At 41.5% G+C, this 24,769-nt stretch overlaps 1 protein-coding gene across 1 annotated transcript in view; it reads right to left on the bottom strand.

Moving 5' to 3' along the window:
* LOC116376475 (GATA zinc finger domain-containing protein 14) overlaps nucleotides 1-21,684 on the bottom strand; it is a 40,326-nt gene extending 18,642 nt beyond the window's left edge. The window contains exons 1-2 of the mRNA XM_031836689.1: nucleotides 21,554-21,684; nucleotides 21,319-21,405 (exon numbers count right to left, since the gene is read on the bottom strand). Of these exons, the coding sequence (XP_031692549.1) occupies nucleotides 21,319-21,405; nucleotides 21,554-21,684 (218 nt within the window). The remainder of the gene's footprint in view (nucleotides 1-21,318; nucleotides 21,406-21,553) is intronic.
* Nucleotides 21,685-24,769: the final 3,085 nt, after the last annotated feature.

Genomic DNA, 24,769 nt, shown 5'->3' with positions numbered 1-24,769 from the left:
CCAATTTGAACTCCAACTTAACCTCTGGTGGTGGAGGGGCCGGTGTTGTGATAGTTGTTGAAGAACCAGTTGTAACTGTGGTCAGAGCAGCTGTTGTTGTTCTTGGAGCAGCTGTGGTTGTTGTGGCAGCAAATGTGGTTGTTGTGGGAGAAGCTGTGGTTGTTGTGGGAGCAGCTGTGGTTGTTGTGGGAGCAGAAGTGGTTGTTGTGGGAGCATATGTAGTTGTTGCTGGAGCAGCTGTGGTTGTTGCTGGAGCAGCTGTGGTTGTTGTGGGAGCAGCTGTGTTATTATTGAATACTAGCACAGTATATACCACAACCGAACGTTCACTGCAAAACAAAACCTTTTTTATTAGTCCATCAGCAAATCATGTTCATATTATTATTATTATTGTTGGAATTATATACATTCAAATACATGACTTAATAACCTCTAAATGAATTGATGAATATAATGTGAATCTACAAAAGAAACCAAAGAATGTTCCAATGTCAATAACTAACTACCTACCTGAAACCAAGAACCACTGTGCGATTGAAACTGGATCCATATTTCTGTTTGTAATCATTGTCCAGCTGTAAATATAAGTGTTATATATAATATTTAGTCATGAATAGATCCTAAAACATTGAAAATCTTTCAGAAGGTACAGCTGAAGATAAATAGTATAACATTAAAAAAAGGCATAACAAATCATTAATCAAAATCATTGACTTTATTTGAAGGTCTGCTTATTAACTGCTTATCTTGATAAAATAGTTCAATCATTTCCTCAAACTATTTATAAATCATATATATATATGCTCCCATATTTGTTCACAGAAAGTAGTACCTTCAAATAATGAGTGGCCTTTTATTCATTGAATTAACAATACAATTTGAAATACTTTACTTAATTGAATTAACTGAAAGTGACTTTAAAAAGGACCAATCAGCAGTTTGAAACAATAACAAAACGACTTCCCGCTACAGTTTCAATAAGAAGCTGAGGGGTGGGGCTGGAGAAATGGCGTCACTCTCAAGTTCATAGACCAGAGCTAGGGATGCAAGGACTGACCATCCAATATATAAAAAAATAACAGTTTTAACCATGTTTTGAGGCTATACATGATTGTTTACATTTATTTTTGCTACAATAGGTAACAAAATATATTATAATTCATTTCTAGGTAAAAACAACAAATGGATGTAATAACTCCTCCTTTAAAGCCTGTTGGTGAGGAAAAGTAAAGGCGTTGCTTGAAAAGGATGGAATATTAAATCAAATTTACCACTGTAGCCACACTTGCTGCTAATGCTTGAAAATGTGGTGATGATGCATTATTCAAGTCTGCGGTGAAGTTTTGCTCCAATTTGAACTCCAGCTTAACCTCTGGTGGTGGAGGGGCTGTTGTTGTGGAAGTAGAGTTGTTGCCTGGTTGTGGAGAAAGTGTTGCTTTTATTGTCGATGTAGCATTAGCATATGACGTCATTGCAATGATATGTGTAGTTGGAGGTAGGGATCTGTGAGGGACTGATTTCCTCATCCCTCTACCGCCCACACCAGTAGGTTTTCATACCACACTCCACCAGCACCCGCTTTCTTTCTGTCTGACTCCCACCCGCTACCACAAGATCTGGTCCCAAACCCAACTGCAGTCCCGCAATATTATTTTAGGCGTATGTGATGCAGCTCACTTGCCAGCCATGGTCCCAGATATGTTGCGCTCTATAGGCAGGGGCGCATCTTTCACTGGGGACAGGGGGGGGACATGACCCACCCACACACACACATCCTCAAATAGCCTTTTTGTCCCCCCCAGTTGTATCATTGCACTGTAACACACAAAAACACCACAAAGTGTGCCGACAGACTGTGTGAAAGAAAAGCTTTACGGGAGAGATGAAGAGAGGCAACTGCTGGGAGATGGCAATGCAGCTTGTAAATAGTCCTAGCTTGTAAATAGTCCTAGCTGGTAAATAGCCCTAGCTTCTCTAGGTTTTGTAGCTGATGAGGAGGAAGGAAGAAGTTGGCGAACAAGGAAGAAAGCGGAACATATTATTGATACAGTAGATATGAAGTGGGGGGTTATGGTTGTGTTTCAGATCATTCTGGACCCAATAGAATTTAATGGAAAAGAATGTATTGTGTCATTATGGAGTCACTTTTATTGTAAATAAGAATAGAATATGTTTCTAAACACGTCAACATTAATGTGGGTTCTACAATGATTACAAATAATCCTGAATGAATCTTGAATAATGATGAGTGATAAAGTTACAGACGCACAAATATCATACCCCTGGGACATTCTAACCTCTCACCATTTGAATAACAGCAGAGATTAGCATTACTTGGGAGGGGGGGGGGGTAATATTAGTGCATCTATAACTTTCTCACTCATCATCACTAAAAACCCATGTTGTGCCCCCGCCAATTGGCAGTATCAAATGAGCAAAAATAACTTAAGAAATGGGTTAAATTACCAGAGATTCTCACATGGTCCATTATATTAGGCTATCAGTATTAATGTGCTATATCTGCCAATATGCTCGATGTAGTTTGAAGAGAGCAGAGTTGGAGAGACTTGCATTTTCTCTTGAGATTTTTTTATAGCCTACCTTTTAGGAGTATGAATATTTTGGCCTAATTCTAGGCAATGTAGTAAACTATAGCCTAATCATATTTAGGAAGTACATTTCTTTGGAAAGATATCTGCCCTGTGCTTCTCCGCTCATGCTACAGCCTACTCTATTTAACTGAGATGTGCACGTATGGCTACTGAACCTGAAGCAGCAAGAATGATGAAATCGACCCTTGCTACGTTTTGCATATACTGTAGGACACAACCTACATTTTAGGAGTACATCTTACAGGCAGAGACAAATAACAACGCTCGCTCGCCATAGTAACCTCCTTTTCAATTGAACCTTGACCCAAGTTGGTTTGAGCGCCACCGACTTCTTTTCATTATCGATATGTATCTGCAGACACACTAGGAAACTACCGTCTAATCATATGTAAGTTAATTTCCTTGGAAAGATAACTGCCCCCTGATTCTCCATCCATGTAGAAAGCCTACTCTATTTCAATGAGAACACACATACTAGGCGCACGTTAACTTGCACGCCCAACTAGGAGAGTGTTAACGTATACAAAGCAAACAATCTGCTGGACAAAGTAATCTGTCTGACCACAATGCAATGATCTCTGTCAGGACCTGCAGGCATCCTGCGGGAATGCAGCCTTCTAGTTGGAATTGTTATCCCATTTGAGAAATGTAAGTTGTATTCAAGACTGCTTGCAAAGTAATTGTCACATCAGTAGGTTATGGAGTTGTTATAGTGTGTGGTTGTGGGGAAACAGTAACATTCAGTGGTAATGTAGTATTCATATCTGTTGTTAGTGTAGTTATATTATGGAGCAAAAGTGTTGTCACATTTAAAGACACTGAAGCTGTGTTGGCATCTGTTTGTGGTGGTGTGCAATGCTTCATTTGAGCGTGCTGGAACAGGATCTGGCACCTCCCAGTTTTGTTTTGTTAAGTTCTGGAATCTATTTGTCACGATCCACTACCTCTTGTGGCATGAAAAATAATTGTCACTCTGCAGTGTAAAAATTATAATGAAAGCATTCAGAGTTAATTCAAGTTGCCTCCTCTGTAACTATCCCACCCTCTTAAAAAAAATGTCATTTAAAAATGTTCCTGATATTCTAAGAATGTATTTGTTTTGGTCCGGCCCGGGTTTATGGTTTCCATGACGTCTCTCCTTGCTCTTAAGGACATGAGCCTGCAACTCTCATCTGTCCAGCATTACACTTAATTTATTTCCTCATAGAATCACAGCTGCTGGAAGGGTCCTGAAAGTGCTGAACACCTCTGATGAATAAAAATGTATTTACCATAGTTATAGAATTACAGCTGTCCAGAAAGAAAATTACACCAGGAGTAGACCTATGACTTAGCAACAGAGGATCAAAAGCTTATTTAGCTAAAGTTGGGACGTCAGTCAACAGCATGAAGTCAAAACAGGCCTTTCACAATATTTGAAATAAAATAGAGGGAAAACACAGGTTGGAAAGCAAATGGCTCCTGCTGAAATGAGAAGACTAATCTGTCTGTAGGCTACCAAATATGTAATCAACTTCCAATAAGCCTATTGAGTGAAGAACATTGTTTTAGAAAGTAAAACAAGAGAGATGGGCTTTTGTTTCACCAGTGCATTGGTGAGTGAGCTGCACATCATTTGGTGAGTCAGTGAAACTGGAAAGCTTTTTGAGGACTATAATGTGATCATAATGTTGTACAATATGTGTTTTCACACACCTAGGCCATTGACGGATTCAAAACAGGGTCATTTTTGTTGATCTCAGATGCTCAGTTTGTCAGTGTTAAAGTCTCCTGTATATCTGACATATAGAATAGATTGTTTTGGTACGTTTACCCTAACCATTTGGTAGCATCTGTTTGTGGTATTGTTCAGTAGCTGTGTTGATAACTGCATATTGTCATTCTAAATGTTATGAGGCAGGGATTTTGACCGCATCAATTAACATTGGGGTTTGTTTCAATGGATTGTGTTGAAGTCGTTGGAATGTTGATTCATACGAAGGTATATTACCTATTGCTGTTGTGTCTGTCGCTGATGTCTTCCCTGCTAGTCCTAGAAAACAATTGTTAGAAAACAATTTATAAAAATGTAAGACAAGCCGATACATTCCAGTCCAATATATCCATCCGCCTTATACACTGTACAAGAAACACCAAGTAGGCTAATAAAGTCATAATTATTATTTCCAACTATAGTGGTAAAAGGTTGCTTTGCAACCCCTGAGGAACATGTCAGGTTAATCCGAGGAACACACCCACACACAACCACCCCCCCACACACAAAAAAACATGCACAGATACACACACAAAACACACACACACACATACACACATAACTACCCACACATACACACAAAACACACACACACCAAGTGTTTTACCTGCTAGCAGAAGTAGAATCATCAGAGGCTCCATATCCGCCACGTCCCTGTAGAGGTATACAACATCAGTCCACGCACATCAAACCTTAAATTAAGCCCATTACATCTCACATTAACCCACATTGAAATACTTATGATATAGACCAGGGTTCCCCAACTGGTGATTTTTTTGGTCCCCCTAAGTTTTCTGATAAAATTTTATACATTTCATAAAAGACTGTAAAAACAGTCTTAAATATATATTTTTTAAATAGATTTTTATTTTGGAAATCTATTCCTAAGTATTACCTACGATAATATAGAGATATATGTGACCGTTTCCATTATTGTTTTTTCAAATATTATATCTGTTTGGTTTTAATTTGCTGTCAATTTACTGCGTTCAATTTATTGTGGTCAATTATTGCTGTCAATTTGCAGTCAACTAATTATTTGTAATTATGTTTCCGGCCCCCTGACCATCTGCTCAAGAAAATATCGTCCCGCAGCTGAATCTTGTTGATGATCCATGATATAGACTAATATTAATTAGTCCATAATATGTTAACTTATGTCAATCATCAATGAACCCAATTAGATCTTACATTAACCAATGTTGAAGAAATGTTCATATCATATGGACTAACATTAATTAGTCCACAATATGTGAGATCAGTCAATATTCCAAAATCGTATATATAAGATTTATTTCTTTATTTTAATTTTAATTTTACCTTTATTTAACTAGGCAAGGCCAACCAAAAGGCAAAATGTTTTCTGCTGTCACGTCCTGACCACAGAAAGCCTTTATTTTCTATGGTAGAGTAGGTCAGGGCGTGACTAGGGGGTTAGTCTTGCTTGTATTTTTGTTTTGGTATGATAGGCCCCACCATCCTCCAACCAACTATTGCATTATGAACTGACATGTTGTCCATCCAATCATAGATGTAGGATCAGAGAACGAACCAAGTGTGTTGTATTGGGATTATGCCACAGAGCATTATGGGGGTTCTATGTTGAAGAACCCCTTTCATTCTCTGGGGTACACGGAAAAGGTGCGAATTAAAAGCGAGGGTCGACCTCTGCCTGAGATCAGTTTCATGAAGAAGGATGAAAAGGTGAGAGCTTTCAATACCAACAGGTATCAAATGTATAGCTGGTTAACTATCATCAAGCCACCTGTAATTGCACGTTACGATACTTTACACGCTGATCATATTTTCTGTCGAAAACAATTCAGAATGATTTGATAGCTTCCACCGCATCATCCATTAAAAGTTTGATTAAAGAGAGAGGTTGACGCAACAAAAAATTTCACGTGCGCTAAAGTAGGCTTTGCACTTTCCTCCGGTATTTATTGAGCAAAGATGAAAACACATAATCACTCCGGACAGACACAAGCAGAACTCATGACATTAATGTTGCAGTAGCCTAGGCTACACCTAAATATTAGAAATCTGACATGATGTATGGGATGAAAACAAGACAATTTTTCAGTCTGATCAACTGTAGGCTACTAATAAGAGCAGCTGCATACAGCCTATGGTCAGGGTAAACTAATTGGTAACATTGTGTATGCATGTGTGTCAGGAGAAAATGTGAATGTGATCAAATTTAGATTATATACAAAATTGGACAGGCTAGGCTGCCTATACGTTTTTAGTCCAAAATTATTACCTGGAATTAATCAATCGATATAATAGTGATGGCAAATGTAAGTATTTTTTAAATAATACAGCCGCATAGTCCTGTATGATGCAAACATGTTTAAAGCAATCTCAGAGTTATATTGTCTATCAGTTGTTGTCTATGTGACTGGGTAGAGGAAATCCCCCTCATAATCTGGTCTAAATATAATTTATATGAACAATATAAGGTAGCTGCAGTTTGACAGGGAGTTTTTTCAGGAGTTTTTTTAAACCATGTGAAAAGATTAGGAAACACTGGTCCCATCATAGCCCATATAAAACCTTTTTACAACTGATTAATCACTGTCATACCTTATAGGGTCCAGAGGTAAAAATTGCCACACTGCTCTGGGACCTATGGTGGCACCAGCCTGCTTGCAGTTGTCAGTTATCGTCAAGTATGTGGATGATCAGAGCTTTATTCAGGAACGTTTCTTGGGCTACTTTGATGTGTCAAGTGGGAGAGATGCGCAGTCTGTGTTTAACTTTATGAATTTTGAGATGTCTGAGTTTAACTTCATAGAGAAACTTGTTGTCCAAACCTACGATGACAAACCGTAGGTTGGTATTTCACTGACAGTACATACTGTAATATACACACACAGTGATGAGTTTATCCAACCAGATCAGAACTTCAAAACACAACATCCAAACCTGCACAATCCCATTCTATGTTACTGTGTAATCTTTGTAGATCCTATTTTAGTGAGGTGTTCTGAAGGCTGTTACAACTCCTATATTTGGTAGACTCTAAAACAGATGAGAGAGATGGACCAAAACCATTACTGTTTCATCTCAGCTCAACATCGGCCTACTTTGCATTTCTAGGTCATCTGCCCCTGTCATCTATATCTGGACTATCAAACACCCAGTGCTGCTGAAAGATGAGAACCATTTATAGCCACACATTAAAACCTGTTGGGTGGAAATGTGTGGCAATCAAAGCTCACAGAACCAGTCTTGGAGAGGATGAGTGATAATGCCAACTCTCTCTCACTCTCTCTCATGACAAGATGGTTAATTTGATATCAAAGCAACTCAACTATGCATCAAATATTGCCTGTCTTGCCTGTGCTATCAACCTATCATATTTAAACCTTGATAGATACAGTCAGGTCCAAAACTATTGGCACCACTGATAAAGATCAGCAAAAAATACTATATAAAATAAATAATACAAATGTTGAGCTAATTCTGAACAACTGAAGTAAAAACTCAATGAACAAGTTGAGAACATCCTGAATGACTCACATTACTCAACAAAATGACCTCATTAGTGTAGGTGTCTGTTTAAGGTGTCTGTTTCTTTACTTTCGATCAGAAAACTGTCAAGTCACTAGCTGTGTCAAACCTGGGGGCAGGATATTTGGGGCAGACTTTGTACAAATTATTGTTGAAACTAATTCTTGCTAAGGTGATGAGCTTTATCCTTCTCTATACTATAATTTTCCCCCATATTGACAAACTTGCTGGCCAGTACACGTTGTGCTGCTGAAGGACATGTTATTGTATAAATGGTGTCTCAAATGATCCCAGTCTATCAGGAAGTAAATTGACATTTTTACAGAAGAATAATATTTACCGCTCACAAAATTTGCCTTCACGGTTACAGTTGACCTCTTTGGAAATGCAGCCCAAGTTGTTATATCTTTAAAGACTATAAAACCCCACCTCCTCCAAAGAACACGATGTGTATTTAACCACAATAGAACCCTCGATATCCTCAGATCACGTTCAATGTCACAATAGAACTGCAAACATTTGGTGTTGGATCCTTCATTATCACATAATGCAATATACAATAACGTATTTTCCAGACAGTGCAATTTTCAGAACAGGAATCAATCAATGATGCATATAAACCTTTGATTGCTAATTGCTATGTATTGGCCATTGAGAGGCTTTGAAGCCACCGTTCGGCCATATTATTCCCACTTACCATCGGAGCAATTCCTCATAGGAATGAATGGGTTTCTTCTGTATTTCAATTAAATGTTTCAAGGACAAAATTATTATAATTTTTTTGTAGTGGGGTGAGTAACATTAGACATCTCAAAAAATTATACTTCAAGGAAAATGTTTGTGTAACGTAATTTAAAAGTATGCATTAAGGTGTGGGTAATATGATAAACATGGCAAGAACTAATTCATAAATGCATTTCTAAAGCTTCCAAAATATTGTCTACGATGGTGATGGAGTGCCAAGAAGGAGGCACAGTGGCTCCAACACAGCCCTCCCATTTCAGTCATCTAGTCTATATATAAGTCATTGGTATCAATGTGAAGATTTTTATCCATTTTCAAAGCCTGCACACTTTCAGAGTAGAATATTTCACATGCATCATGATGTCCATAAAACACAGAACCCTTTATCAATGACAACGTCAATCAAAGTAGAACTTCTAGTCTTTGCAGTGGGAGAAATTATATTTCTTTGCAGGGTAGCATGTTTGGCAGCCCCATCGTCACATTAGAATGGCTACCATTTAGTGGTTTAGTTGATAGGACAATCATTCATATCAAGTCATTCATATACTTATGGAGGTTATTTAAGGTAGAGATATGCATTCTGAGAAGCTGCTCAAGTCTGACATTACTTGAAGTGAGCACGGTTGAATGCACACAATAATACAATTGTTTTGGAAGGTCAGATTAATATAAAAGTTTGTTTATAATGTTTATATGCTTTGAAGGAAAAACGATTTCCCCAATAATCCTGCTAACATGGAAATCAGACATCAGGCTACCTGATGGGACTTTTGAAGAATGCAGAAAATTGGCAACCAAATAAACATTCTACCACAGCGACCATGTTATTTTTGTAAAACCTTTTTGATTCTGAGTTCGGACATATAAAGTGTGTATGTGAAAACTACTTCTAAGATGCACAGGAGGCTGTTGAGGGTAGGGCGGCTCATAATAATGGAATCTCGCTATAGTTTCCAGCCCCTACTGGATTGGATGTTGATACGTAGCACTACGTAGCCTGCTTGATAGCTTGCTAGCACCAACATGAAGGCAAAAACAAGCTTGGCTATCCGTATTTACATGTTAAAAAGATCTCGGCTGGAAGAACGAGGCTTGCTCTATTGGTGCTAGCACATGCGCTGATCAAATTAACCGCTGCCCAATTAGGCTGTTTACATGTCCTAATAATTCAAAAGATTGCTCAGGAAACCAGGCGTTTTATTCAGCGTATGCTTACTTCGATTTTAACCTGTTGCCGATTAAGATAAGCAGAGTAAGGTGTTAAAATGACTATTTCCATACTACACTGAACAAAAATATGAATGCAACATGTAATGTGTTGGTCCCATGTTTCATGTGTTGATCCCAGAAATGTTCCATATGCCCACAAACTGTATTTCTCTCAAATGTTTTGCACATCCTTGTTGGTGAGCATTTCTCCTTTCCGAAGATAATCCATCCACCTGATAAGTGATCATTACACAGGTGCACCTTGTGCTGGGGATAATAAAAAGGCCACTCTAAAATGTGCAGTATTGTCACACAGCACAATGCCATAGATGTCTTAAGTTTTGATGGAGCATGCAATTGGCATGCTGACTGCAGGAATGTTCACCAGATAATTGAATGTTAATTTCTCTACCATAAACTGCCTACAACGTTGTTTTAGAGAATTTGGCAGTACGTCCAACCGGCCTCACAACTGCTGACCATGTGTCTGGCGTCGTATGGGCAAGCTGTTTGCTGATGTCAACATTGTGAACAACATGGTGACGACGAGCTCCTGAGGCCCATTTTTTTGGAGGTATCTGTAACCAACAGATGCATATCTGTATTCTCTGTCATGTGAAATCCATAGATTAGGGCCCAATGAATGTATTTCAATTGACTGATTTCCTCATATGAACTCTAACTCAGTAAAATCGTTAATAGTAGCATGTTGCGTTTATGTTTGTTCAGTATATTTCCATAATTAGTTTAATAATAGTCTAATTATTAATGTGCATGTACATCTACTTTTATGACTACGTTTCTTAATCCATTAACCCAATTAAGGACGTTTTCTGAAATATGTGTTTGACCAACAGGAAATACATAAAAAATAACTGCAGACATTATTCCAAATATCAATAAAACGACAAATATTCCATAGCCTATAAGTTGTTCTCAAACCTCTCCTATCCTTTCAGTGTTTAATTTATTCCAGAGCTTGTACACTTGATTTAAATTGTCAACTAATCATCAAACCAGGTTCAGGCATCCCCGAGGAGAGGTTTGAGAAACAATGGCTACAACAACATCTGGGCTACATCAACAACTGTGTGCACAGGTATACAAATATCCTGTCAAGCAATTACTCAACATTGTACATTCATGGGGTTTCCCTATAGACGCACCACACCTTTAATTGCCACCAAAACTTCAGAATTAATTGGCTGTATTGTCTTTGGAAGATGTCCCGTTAATAACAGGTGGTGCAGATGTGCCAGCTTTCAATTACATTTGTAAGCCTACAAGGTCTTGAAATATGAAGAACATTTGCTGTGAAATTTGATTAAGCAATCAGGCCATCAAATCTACTGCAGCTGCATATTACCTGAGAATAAATTGTCCTATATCCGAGACGTTGTCAGCTAGGACCTGCGGATTGTAGCCTTCTCAAATGAGAAACGATGCACAAATACCTTCTCCTCCTCGCTTTCTGAAAACTGAAGATGAACAACTTCTGGGCAGATGTGTTTTGTATGATGGAAAAGAATGAGACTTGAAATTTGGCCAACCAGTGTGGTTCTAACATATTTATAGGCTAGGTGGTTCAAACTTGCGCGACTCGTTTGGCAGCTGCCATTGATGAGCATCATTCATGCCTGTCAAAAAGTGTTTCCACTGTGTAACCTACTATACTCAAGATAGGGGCAAAGATGCAGTAGCAACGATGATACAAGGAACTTCCTCATTCCTCCTCCTCAGGCCTCAACTCTTCCTTAGTCAAGTATCAAAAGGGCTGTAGCGGGCCGTGCCCCTCTTTCCGCAGTTATGGTTCTAGGAACTGACATGGCCACTCATTTTTTAGTATACACATTTCAACAACATGCTGGTTATTGTGGTTTAAATGTTCAATAACAAAAAAAATCTCTGGTCTGAACCATTAATTTAAAAGATTAGAAATCCCGTAAAAAAACTTTGATCTATGAAGAAAAAAAGCCAAGGGTACAACGCTGTGTACATACCAGAGTTAGGGGGCAAACAACCTACTCATTCCATACAGCATTGCAGTCTGTATCATCAAATTAGAGAGCAGATACAAGTCAAGTGATCTGTTAGCGATCACATGATGGCACTCGATAGCAGAAGTACCGTCCAATCACAGAGCAGATACAAGTCACGTGATCTTTTAGCGAACACATGATGGCACATCATGATTGGATGATACAGACTGCGAGGATTATGGTCTTATTGCTTTTCTCAACACAGATGTTGAAACATGAATTAACGATGGGCACTACATTCATATACGAATAGTTTTACTGTCTCAGTAGAAAATAGAACGTCTACGCTGCACAGTAATATCGCTATCACTAATATTTGAAATCACTACATGTTACAAGGGTTGAGAATCCAATTTCAGAACCCCTCGTTGCAGGTCTATCCTGCACAAGTCAAACCTCAACACTCCCCTAGTCAAGTATCAACCCTGCACTAGTCAAATATCACCCCTCCTCCTCAACCCTCACCCCTGCCTTGGTCAGTTATCACCCTTGCTCTTGTCGAGCTCCTCTTCTCCTCACCCTTGCACTCTTTTATTCACAATAAGTAGGTTTTCCATTGGCTGAATTAGAGATAAAAGGAAACAGAGGCAGTTGGATAACTTATTAATGTAAGTGAATACATTGAGGCCACTGTGTACGAGCTGCTAGCTAGTTAACTTTACCATATCCTCTAGCTATCGTGATGTTTATCACTTTCAAATCACAAGCTTAAAAAGACACACGCTCCAAAAAGGGAGAGAGTAGGCTACTGAATATTTTATTTTATTTGACCTTTGATTTAAACAGGAGGTCACCATTGAGACCATTGAGACCCAAGTGGCATTAGAGCAACCAATTGCACTTTGCAGTTGGTTCCAGCAATGAGGTACATTCAAATTAGGACCTGGTTCAGTGAGCGGGTTTAGTATCTCATCTTTTTATACTTTAACAACACAGTAAGGTAAGTTGGAAGCTTGTGTAGTAGGGTTTTGTAAACAAAAAGGGAATAATTAATTGATCTACCAGACTTTAATGAGGACCAGCCAACCTTTTGATACAGGATGCAGTGGTATTAAGTATTAAAACTGTCACCAGTGATAAAACGAATGGCGTTATGGTAGACAGCATCCAAAGATGTAGAGTAGTGATTGCTGCAATCTGGTAAATGGTGTCACCATAATCAAGAACTGTCAGGAAGTTGACCGTACAATCTGCTTCCTGCTATTAGGGGGAGGCAAGAGGCCTCTTTAAGTCTTAGCTTTTTAACAAGCTCAACCATGTTATTTAAACATTAAGTCTTTGTTATCCAAATGCCCAGATATTTCTAGGCGGGAACCCGATCAATGGGAGACCCATCCAATAAATAACTATGTAGTCCATCTGAAAAAAATGTGTGAGAACTTAAGAACAATATGTTTTTTTCGTGCCCGCATTAACTATACATTTTAGACCAACCAGAGCTTTCTTTAACGTAACAAGGTCAGATTGCAGATCTAACAAAGCCTGGTCAAAAGTTGGGTAAATCTGCATACAGATTAATATTGCATGTTTTAACAGATATATATTTATATAAATAGTAAGAGAACAGGTCCTAGTACCGTCCCCTGTGGTACACCTTTTGTTATTACAGGAAACTACATTTAACACCATCAGAGATCACACACTGAGTCCTGGGTGACAGATAATTGTCAAGTCACTTACAAGAAGCCTGATCCAGGCCAAAATCAGTCAACCGTTGATTAAGAATGTGATGGTCAACAGTGTCAAAGGCGTTGGAAAGGTCTATAAATAAGGCAGCACAATTATTTTTATCATTCAGGCAATTTAACACATCATTAAAAGCATAGCAGGTCTAAAGATCCAGGTCTAAAACCGGATTGGTGCACATGTGATTCAGCCCTTATGTTTTTTTTTACCTCATTCTTTAGCAAAGCACTTAGTGCTACATAATAGACATCAAAGAGTTCAAATGAAAATCAAGTATGTGAGAGTGCATCATTCTCTACATTCTGTTCTGAGGTGACTAAAGGACTCTTGTCTAGTGGGATGAGATGAATTTTCTCCTAGCACCGCCATTAAACTCTGCAAATGTTTTAAAGTCACCATTGGCCTCATGCTGAAATCCCTGAGTGGTTTCCTTCCTTCTACAGCAACTGAGTTAGGAAGGACGCCTGTATCTGTGTAGTGACTGGGTATCTTTGTAGTGACTACACCATCCAAAGTGTAATTAATAACTTCACCATGCTCAAAGGGATATTCAATGTCGGCTTTTTTATTTCTACCAATAGATGCCCTTCTTTGCAAGGCAGTGAAAAACCTCCCTGGTCTTTGTGGTTGAATCTGTGTTAGAAATTCACTGCTCAACAAAGGGACCTTATAGATAATTGTATGTGTGGGGTACAGAGATTAGTTATTTTTACTCCTGAACTTTAGGCTTGCCATAACAAAGGGGTTGGACAATTCTGGGGGGAAAAAATGTATTCCAGTTTGAAATTATGGGGTAATGTGTGTCGGCCAGAGACAGATAATCTCAATGTAATCTAAAGTATTTTAAAATCAGACTGTAACACAATACACTTTTGAAAAAGTCAAGGGGTGTGAACACTGTCAGAAGGCACTGGATGTCTCAAATCTCTGAAGGGCTGCCAATCAGATGTAGAATCAGTCCGTCTAGCCATAGCCCAAGCTACATTTATTTCCTGTAATTTCTCAGACAACTCATGAGTAAACCATTGCATCAGTCTTTTACCCTTAGTCTTTTGTATGGTACATGTTTCTCTGCATCAGAGTGAAACAGGGAACATAAACAATTAAGGGTGTGATTCGAGTCAGGATAGGGCAGGTCATTTTGTAGGAGGACATCATGAAAACATTCTCCAGTTACAGTCTCTAGTAAGGAAAACTAGGACAGAGACATAATAGTAACATCATATTCAATGCTGTCTAATTTTAGTATAACGAAGCCAGTATTTTTTATATTTTCTGTCCTCAGTTACGGAGAGCTGTGAAAACCTGTCCGCAGATGAAGCGGTCCCAATGAATGTCCCAAGAGATGAGGGGTATATCCTTGTATACCACAGGCTATATGTGTACCTATTAGCAAAGGTTGTATACAGTTAAAAGTCATACACAATAGCCCTATTGTATAGTCTGCTGGGTGTGCAGGCTTCTGTTCCAGCCTAGCACTAACACAACTGCCAATGACTGGAACGAACTACAAAAATCTCTGAAACTGGAAACACTTATCTCCCTCACTAGCTTTAAGCACCAACTGTCAGAGCAGCTCACAGATTACTGCACCTGTATTTAATTAATTAATTAATTTTGCTCCTTTGCACCCCATTATTTTTATTTCTACTTTGCACATTCTTCCATTGCAAAACTACCATTCCAGTGTTTTACTTACTATATTGTATATACTTTGCCACCATGGCCTTTTTTGCCTTTACCTCCCTTCTCACCTCATTTGCTCACATCGTATATAGACTTGTTTATACTGTATTATTGACTGTATGTTTGTTTTACTCCATGTATGACTCTGTGTCGTTGTATCTGTCGAACTGCTTTGCTTTATCTTGGCCAGGTCGCAATTGTAAATGAGAACTTGTTCTCAACTTGCCTACCTGGTTAAATAAAGGTGAAATAAAAAATAAATAAATAAAACAACTGATTCAACTGATTCAACCTAACGAGTTGACAATAAACGGTGCCATTGCTGGGCAGGAATAGAAGTCTGCTCACCCAGTAGATCAGGAATCAGTGGAACATGGTTGAACTATTTTTGTTCATCTGAAGTTATGTTTTATTAATAATAGCCTGCATGTTGCTCAATTATCTATTGTTGATTGGACTAATATGTCTAACCTTTACTTTGGATGCCCGTCTCAATGTCCAGTATCTATGCTGCAAAAGTCTATGTGCCGTAGGTCTAGGTTCAGTCTGTACTATCTGCTGTCCTGTGATCTTAAGTATGCTCTCTCTCTCTCTAGTTTCTCTTTCTCTTCCCCCCAGAGGACCTGAGACCTAGGACCATGCCTCAAGACTACCTGGCCAGTATCTATGGAACCCTGACCTGATCACCGGACGTGCTGTTTTGACCCTCTCCCTCTCTCTTTCTGTCTCTGTCGCTGTCTCTGTCTCTCTACCTCACCTGCTGTCTCAACCTCTGAATGCTCAGCAATATAAAGGCAACTGACATTTACTCCTGTGGTTGTTGCTAATGTATTACAAATAAAAAAACGAAAATGTCACATTTCCATAAGTGTTCAGACCTTTTACTCAGTACTTTGTTGATGCACCTTTGGCAGCATTTAACCCGGACCTGATGTTTCAACCCTCTCTCTCTCTCTTTCTGTCTCTGTCTCTCTCTCTTTCTGTCTCTGTCTCTCTACCTCACCTGTTGTCTCAACCTCTGAATGCTTAGCAATATAAAGCCAACTGACATTTACTCCTGTGGTCTGAATTTTATTGTTGATCATTTCTAACCAATAAAAAAACTGAAATATCACATTTACATAAGTGTTCAGACCCTTTACTCAGTACTTTGTTGAAGCACCTTTGGCAGCGATTACAGCATCGAGTCTTCTTGGGTATGACGCTACAAGCATGGCACAACTGTATTTGGGGAGTTTCTCCCTTTCTTCTCTGTAGATCCTCTCAAGCTCTGTCAGGTTGGATGGGATGGGGAGGGTTAATGCACAGCTATTTTTAGGTCTCTCCAGAGATATTTGATCAGGTTCAAGTCTGGGCTTTGGCTGGGCCACTCAAGGACATTCAGAGACTTGTCCCGAAGCCAGTCCTGTGTTGTCTTGGCTGTGTGCTTACGGTCCTGTTGGAAGGTAAACCGTCGCCCCAGTCTGAGGTCCTGAGCGCTCTGGAGCAGGTTTTCACCAAGGATCTCTCTGTACTTTTCTCCATTCATCTTTGCCTCGATCCTGACTAGTCTCCCAGTCCCTGCAACTGAAAAACATCCCCACAGCATGATACTGCCACCACCATGCTTCACCGTAGGGATGGTGCCAGGTTTCCTCCAGATGTGACTCTTGGCATTCAGGCCAAAGAGTTCAATCTTTGTTTCATCAGACCCGAGACTCATGTTTATCATGGTGTGAGAGTCCTTTAGGTGCCTTTTGGCAAACTCAAAGTGGGTTGTCATGTGCCTTTTACTAAGGAGTGGTTTCCGTCTGGCCCCTCTACCAAAAAGGCCTGATTGGTAGAGTGCTGTAGAGATGGTTGTCCTTCTGGAAGGTTCTCCCATCTCCACAGAGGAACACTAGAGCTATGTCAGAGTGAGCATCAGGTTCTTGGTCACCTCTCTGACCAAGGCCCCTCTCCCCCGATTGCTCAGTTTGGCTGGGCGGCCATCTCTAGGAAGAGTCTTGGTGGTTCCAAACTTCTTCCATTTAAGAATGATGGAGGCCACTGTGTTTTTGGCTGTAACGTAACAAAATAGGGATAAAGTCAACGGATTGGAATACTTTCCCAAGTCAATGCATGTGTTTATCATGTAGTCTTAGCATCACGACAGCCGTTTTGACTGGGGCTATATGTTCCTGGGTACTTTTTGGTGAACTACTTGTTCGATGGTAACTGTAACAATATAAATAAGTTACATTTAAACCAATAAAAGCTATTGACATACTGTCATTTACAAATACGACGTAAAAAAAACAAGACTGTAAAGAATGAATTCGAACAAAATCTAAGGGATGAACTATTAACGTTTTTCCCTGACAAGCATTTCTCGTGGGGTTGAAAATGTGTCACTCTGGCAGCAAGACTCCCTCAAGGTCTCCACCTCTGGATGCAGAAGCATTACTTTCTCTGAAAAATATAAGTAAAGACAGCACATAAATCAGGATTCATACACATTTTGAGAGATGGAATTTCATCACTTTTATATGACTTCTCCATTACTTTTTCTCCATTACCACATTTCCACGACCAATACATCTCTATGTAGAGTATACATGAAAAAGTAAGCATAAATGTGATATTAACACTGAGAGGCTGCTCTCTGATTTCATGTACCATCTCCTGCCATTGTGCCCTTGAGCACAGCACTTAACTTCACTGTATAAAACATCTGGTCAACCCTCCATCTGGAGAGCTACTGTCACACCCTGACCTTTTAGAGATCCTTTCTATGTCTCTATTTTGGTTTGGTCAGGGCGTGAGTTTGGGTGGGCATTCTATGTTTTGTGTTTCTTTGATTTTCTATTTCTATGTTTTGGTCGGGTAAGGTTCTCAATCAGGGACAGTTGTCTATCGTTGGTCTCTGATTGGGAACCATACTTAGGTACCCTTTTTCCCAACTGTGTTTGAGGGAAGTTAACTTTGTATTGTATTGTATTGTATTGTATTGTATTGTATTGTATTGCATTGCATTGCATTGCATTGCATTGTTTTGTCAGCGTCATTTCGAATAAAAGAGAAAATGTACGCTTACCACACTGCACCTTGGTCCAGTTCCTTCAACAGCTGTGACAGCTACTGGGAATGCAGGCTTTTGATCCAGCCCTGAAACACACCCTAGTCTGCTTGTCACGGTCCTGTTGAGCAGCTGATTTTTAGAATATGCTGTGTCAGAGGGGGGCTGGAACAAAAGCCTGCACACCCAATAGCTCTCTAGGAGGATGGTTAGTCACCCTTGATATTAGACATAGCAACATTACAACCAATGCAATAATAGATAACTGAGTAGTAACGTGTGTAGCAGTGAAGGGAGGATGGACAGAAAAGGTTGAACTTCTTATCTGGTCATAGCAGGTGTCCTATGTCTCCTTCATCTGCGTCACGTTTGCCCCTTCATATTTTTTGTTGCTGTTTAGGTGTTGAGGCATACGACAAGAATGTGCAGGTAAATGAAAATGAATCTAATTTTGGACTCAACTGTCTATTGACTGCCACCTGTGAGGAGTGACTGTTTTTGTTCTTGGGTCCTCTCTGTCCCTTTCAGACAGCCCTACCTAACCTGGTCTTTCTGTCACTCAGTGGGAGGTTTGTTGGGGAATGTGCACTTTGTGACTTCAGGGCAACACATTGGTGTCATTCAAAAGAGCTCATGTACTGAGAGGATCGGTCAGATTACTAGGGCAGTTTACACCAGTTTATTGACAAAGTCAGATTCCAGATTCCAAATATTCAAATGGTGTAAACGTCATGGAACTACTGATGCTGTTGGTCGAGCTATTGTTGGTCGTGATACTGTATAGGCGTAACAGCACAAAACTATGACATCTCATGGTGGGATTTTCTGTAACCTGAAACTATATGTCAAGTCTTCTCCCTTGCTGAGAAGGAAATAGAAAAAATTGTCTGGATCAGGACAATGGCTTTCACTTTGAAAATAAATAATAAAAGTTAAATAAAGTTTAAAAAAAAAAAAAAAAAGTAACACAATAAAATAACAATAACGAGGCTATATACAGCAGGTAGCAGTACCGAGTCAATATGCGGGGATACAGGTTAGTCAAGGTTATTTGTTACATGTAGGTAGGGGTGAAGTGACTATGCATAGATAACAAACAGCAAGTTTTTATATTTTTAGTTATTAAACTTAAAATTAATAAATCAGCATTCAAGTGTTTACAATTCCACCTCCAAGTGCTCAGTAGGCCTCTGCAAAGAACTACAAGCAACTACAAGGGGTGTACTGTTGAGTTAAATTAGATAGGGTTCCATTTTTGGGCCGACTCTCTTCTCTGTATACATCAATGATGTATTGCTGCTGGTGAGTCTCTGATCCACCTCTACGCAGACGACACCATTCTGTATACTTCTGGCCCTTCTTTGGAAACTGTGTTAACAACCCTCCACACGAGCTTCAATGCAATACAACTCTCCTTCTGTGGCCTCCAACTGCTTTTAAATACAAGTAAAACTAAATGCATGCTCTTCAACAGATCGCTGCCTGCACCTGCCCGCCAGTCCAGCATCACTACTCTGGACGGTTCTGACTTAGAATATGTGGACAACTACAAATACTGTACCTAGATGTCTGTAAACTCTCCTTCCAGACTCACATCAAAAATCTCCAATCCAAAATTAAATCTAGAATTCCTATTTTGCAACAAAGCATCCTTCACTCATGCTGCCAAACATACCCTCGTAAAACTGACCATCCTACCGATCCTCGACTTCGGGGATGTCATTTACAAAATAGTCTCCAATACCCTACTCAATAAATTGGATGCAGTCTATTACAGTGCCATCTGTTTTGTCACCAAAGCCCCATATACTACCCACCACTGTGACCTGTACGCTCTCGTTGGCTGGCCCTCGCTTTATACTCGTCACCAAACCCACTGGCTCCAGGTCATCTACAAGACCCTGCTAGGTAAAGTCCCCCCTTATCTCAGCTCGCTGGTCACCATAGCAGCACCCACCTGTAGCACGCGCTCCAGCAGGTATATCTCTCTGGTCACCCCCAAAAACAATTCTTCCTTTGGCCGCCTCTCCTTAAAGTTCTCTGCTGCCAATGACTGGAACGAACTACAAAATCTCTGAAACTGGAAACACTTATCTCCCTCACTAGCTTTAAGCACCAGCTGTCAAAGCAGCTCACAGATTACTGCACCTGTACATAGCCCATCTACAATTTATCCCAAACAACTACCCTTTCCCCTACTATATTTATTTATTCATTTATTTTGCTCCTTTGCACCCCATTATTTATACTTTGCACATTCTTCCACTGCAAATCTACCATTCCAGTGTTTTACTTGCTATATTGTATTTACTTCGCCGCCATGGCCATTTTTTTGCCTTTACCTCCCTTATCTCACCTCATATATAGACTTATTTTTCTACTGTATTATTGACTGTATGTGTCACGAATTCTGCCGAAGTCATTGCCTCTCCTTGTTCATGCGGTGCTCGGCGGTCGACGTCACCGGTCTTCTAGCCATCATTGATCGATTTTTCATTTTCCATTGGTTTTGTCTTGTCTTCCCACACACCTGTTTTCAATCCCATTCATTACCTGTTGTGTATTTAACCCTCTGTTTCCCCTCATGTCTTTGTCAGAGATTGTTTATTGTCAATGTTGTGTTTATTGTATAGGTGCGCGACGGGTCCTCGTACCCATGTTTTGTTTATATTCTATTCTTATTAGTGTTATGGAGCATGTTACGTGGACATTCATTAAAAGACTCCATTTTACACTCCGTTTGACTCTCCTGTGCCTGACTTCCCTGCCACCTATACACAAGACTCTGACAGAATCTCTGACCATAAAAATATGAAGTCAGCAGGAGAGGACACTACGCTCATGGATGTGGAGGAACGCGTCCGGGAACAAGCAGAGGAGATTGACTGTTTGAGCGCTGTCATGGATCGCATTGTCCAGAATATGGACCGCTGGGAGAGACAGGGAGTTTCTCCAGCACCTCCACCACCACAACTGGGATCTCCCTTGAACGCTTTTCCCCTCCTGAACCAAACAAGATCCTTTTATCCCTACCCACGGGATACAACGAAGATGCTGCCGGCTGCCAGGGTTTCCTCCTTAAACTGAACTTGTATCTGGCCACGGTCTACCCAGTACCATCTGACCGTGAGAAGAGTTGCGCCCTCGTTACATGCCTCACCGGGAAAGCCCTGGAGTGGGCCAGCGCTGTGTGTAGAGAGGAGGATGTGGCGTTGGACCATTTTTGAGGAGTTCACCCACCATTTCCGGATAGTATTCGACCACCCACCCGAAGGCAGAGCGGCGGGTGAGCGCCTCTATCATCTGAGGCAGGAGACGAGGACTGCACAGGAGTTTGCTTTGGAGTTTAGGAACTTGACTGCCGGCGCTGGATGGAGCGACAGGGCCCTGATCGACCATTACCGTTGTAGTCTACGCGAGGACGTCTGGCGGGAGCTGGCATGTAGAGACACCACCCTCACCTTTGACCAGCTGGTGGACATGTCAGTCTGGACAACATGCTGGCTACTCGTGGATGTCTAGATCGGGGTCTGGTTGTTCCATCCTCCCGCACCCTCTCTCCCGAACCTCTGGAATTGGGGAGGGATGGTGCGCAGGGAGACCGGAGGGGGTTCCCGCTCGAGCACCATCTATGGTCGCAGAGAGCACACTGCTGGTCGGTGCCGGGTTGGTTCCTCTGGGAATAGAGAAGGCAGGCAGGGCACTCTGGCGTCACCCCAGGTGAGTAGGCACCATTCTCATCCAGAGCCCTCTGTTGCACTAATGTTTGTCTCTGTCACTTTTCTGGATTTTTCCCTGCATTCCCAGTATAAGGCACTAGTAGATTCAGGCGCGGCTGGGAATTTCATTAATAAAGATTTAGCTCATAGTTTAGGGATCCCTATTTCTGTGGAAATGCCTTTCCCTATTCATGTCTTAGATAGTCGACCATTAGGGTCAGGGTTTATCAGGGAGGTCACCGCATGTGTATGTGTATGATAACGCAGGAGGGTCACAAGGAGAAGATTAGTATTTTCCTTATTGATTCTCCTACATATTCTGTGGTGCTAGGCCTACCCTGTTTAGCTTGTCATAACCCCACTCTTTCTTGGCCACAGAGGGCTCTCACGGGGTGTTCGCGAGAGTGCTCAGGTAGGTGTTTAGGGGTTTCCGTTGGTGCTACTACGGTGGAAAGCCCAGTCCAGGTCTCCACCATGCGCATTCCCCCCGAATATGCCGATTGGGCTCTCGCCTTCTGTAAAAAGGCGACTCAATTACCACCCCATCGATGGGAGGATTGTGCGATAGATCTCTTGGTAGACGCTGCATATCCCAGGAGTCCCGTGTATACCCTGTCTCAAGCGGAGACGGTGGCTATGGAGACATATGTCTCTGAATCCCTGCATCAGGGGTACATTCAGCCATCCATTTCACCTGTCTCTTCGAGTTTCTTTTTTGTGAAAAAGAAGGATGGCAGTTCACGCCCATGCATTGATTATCGAGGTCTAAATAAAATCACGGTGAAATATAGTTACCCCGCTACCTCTGATAAATACGGTTATTGAGTCAATGCACGGGGCACGCTTCTTCACAAAATTGGATCTCAGGAGTGCGTACAATCTGGTGCGTATTCGGAAGGGTGATGAGTGGAAGACGGCATTTAGCACCACCTCAGGTCATTATGAGTACCTAGTCATGCCATATGGGTTGATGAATGCTCCATCAGTCTTCCAATCATTTATAGATGAGATATTCAGGGACCTGCACGGGCAGGGTTTAGTGGTGTATATCGATGATATTCTGATATACTCCGCTACACACACCAAGCATGTGTCCCTGGTGCTTGGTCGCCTGTTGGAGCATGATCTATATGTCAAGGCTGAGAAATGCTTGTTCTTCCAACAATCCATCTCCTTCCTAGGGCATCGGATTTCCACTTCAGGAGTGGAAATGGAGAACGACCGCATTGCACCCATGCGTAATTGGCCGACTCCAACCACGGTAAAGGAGGTGCAGCGTTTTTTAGGGTTTGCCAATTACTACCGGAGGTTTATCTGGGGTTTTGGTCAGGTTGCTGCTCCCATTACCTCACTGCTAAAGGGGGGCCTGGTGTGCTTGCAGTGGTCGGCTGAGGTGAACAGGACTTTTGGACACCTAAAGACTCTGTTTACCTCGGTGCCTGTGTTGGCTCATCCGGATCCCTCTTTGCCATTCATAGTGGAGGTGGGCGCATCCAAGGCTGGGATAGGAGCATTGCTCTCTCACGCCACTGAAGCTTCGCCCCTGTGCTTTCTTTTCGAAGAAGCTCAGCCCGGCGGAGCGAAACTATGATGTGGGGGACCGGGAGCTGTTAGCTGTCGTAAAAGCCTTGAAGGCGTGGGGACATTGGCTTGAGGGGGCTAAACACCCTTTTCTCATCTCGACTGACCACCGCAATCTGGAGTACATCCGGCAGGCGAAGAGACTGAATCCTCGCCAGGCAAGGTGGGCCATGTTTTTCACTCATTTTGTGTTTACTCTTTCTTACAGACCAGGCTCCCAGAACGTCAAGGCAGATGCATTGTCTCGGCTGTATGACACAGAGGAGCGGTCCATGGATCCCACTCCCATACTCCCAGCTTTGTGTTTAGTGGCGCCAGTAGTATGGGAGCTGGACGCGGACATTGAGCGGGCATTAAGCGGGTGCAGAGCCCTCTCCCCCTGAGTGTCCAGCTGGTCATCTGTACGTTCCGTCTGCTGTCCGCGACCGATTGATCTATTGGGCTCACACCTCACCCTCCTCTGGTCATCCTGGGATAGGTCGGACGATGCTCTGTCTTGATGGGAGGTACTGGTGGCCCACTTTAGCTAAGGACGTGAGGATTTATGTTTCCTCCTGCTCGGTGTGCGCCCAGTGCAAGGCTCCTAGACACCTGCCCAGAGGTAAGCTACAACCTTTACCCGTTCCTCAACGGCCGTGGTCGCACCTGTCGGTGGATTTTTTAACTGATCTTCCACCTTCACAGGGTTACACCACAATCCTGGTCGTTGTGGATCATTTTTCGAAGTCCTGTCATCTCCTCCCTTTGCCCGGTCTCCCTACGGCCTTACACACTGCAGAGGCCCTGTTTACACATGTTTTCCGGCACTATGGGGTGCCTGAGGATATAGTGTCTGATCGGGGTCCCCAGTTCATATCAAGGGTCTTGAAGGAGTTCATGGAACGTCTGGGGATCTCGGTTAGTCTTACCTCAGGTTTTCAACCCGAGAGTAATGGCCAGGTAGAGAGAGTTAACCAGGATGTGGGTAGGTTTCTGTGGTCTTATTGCCAGGACCGGCCGGGGGAGTGGGCGAAGTTTGTGCCCTGGGCAGAGATGGCCCAGAACTCGCTACGTCACTCCTTCACTAAACTTACCCTAATACACATTGAAAAGGAGTATCAGCTGGTTCTGTCTCCTTGGCATCAGAGTCAGACCGAGGCTCCTGCGGTGGACAATTGGTTTCGGCGCGCTGAGGATTCCTGGGA

This window comes from Oncorhynchus kisutch, linkage group LG12 (genome assembly GCF_002021735.2).
Source record: "Oncorhynchus kisutch isolate 150728-3 linkage group LG12, Okis_V2, whole genome shotgun sequence".
Lineage (NCBI taxonomy): Eukaryota > Metazoa > Chordata > Actinopteri > Salmoniformes > Salmonidae > Oncorhynchus > Oncorhynchus kisutch.
This window is presented reverse-complemented; position numbering and strand designations above follow the sequence as displayed.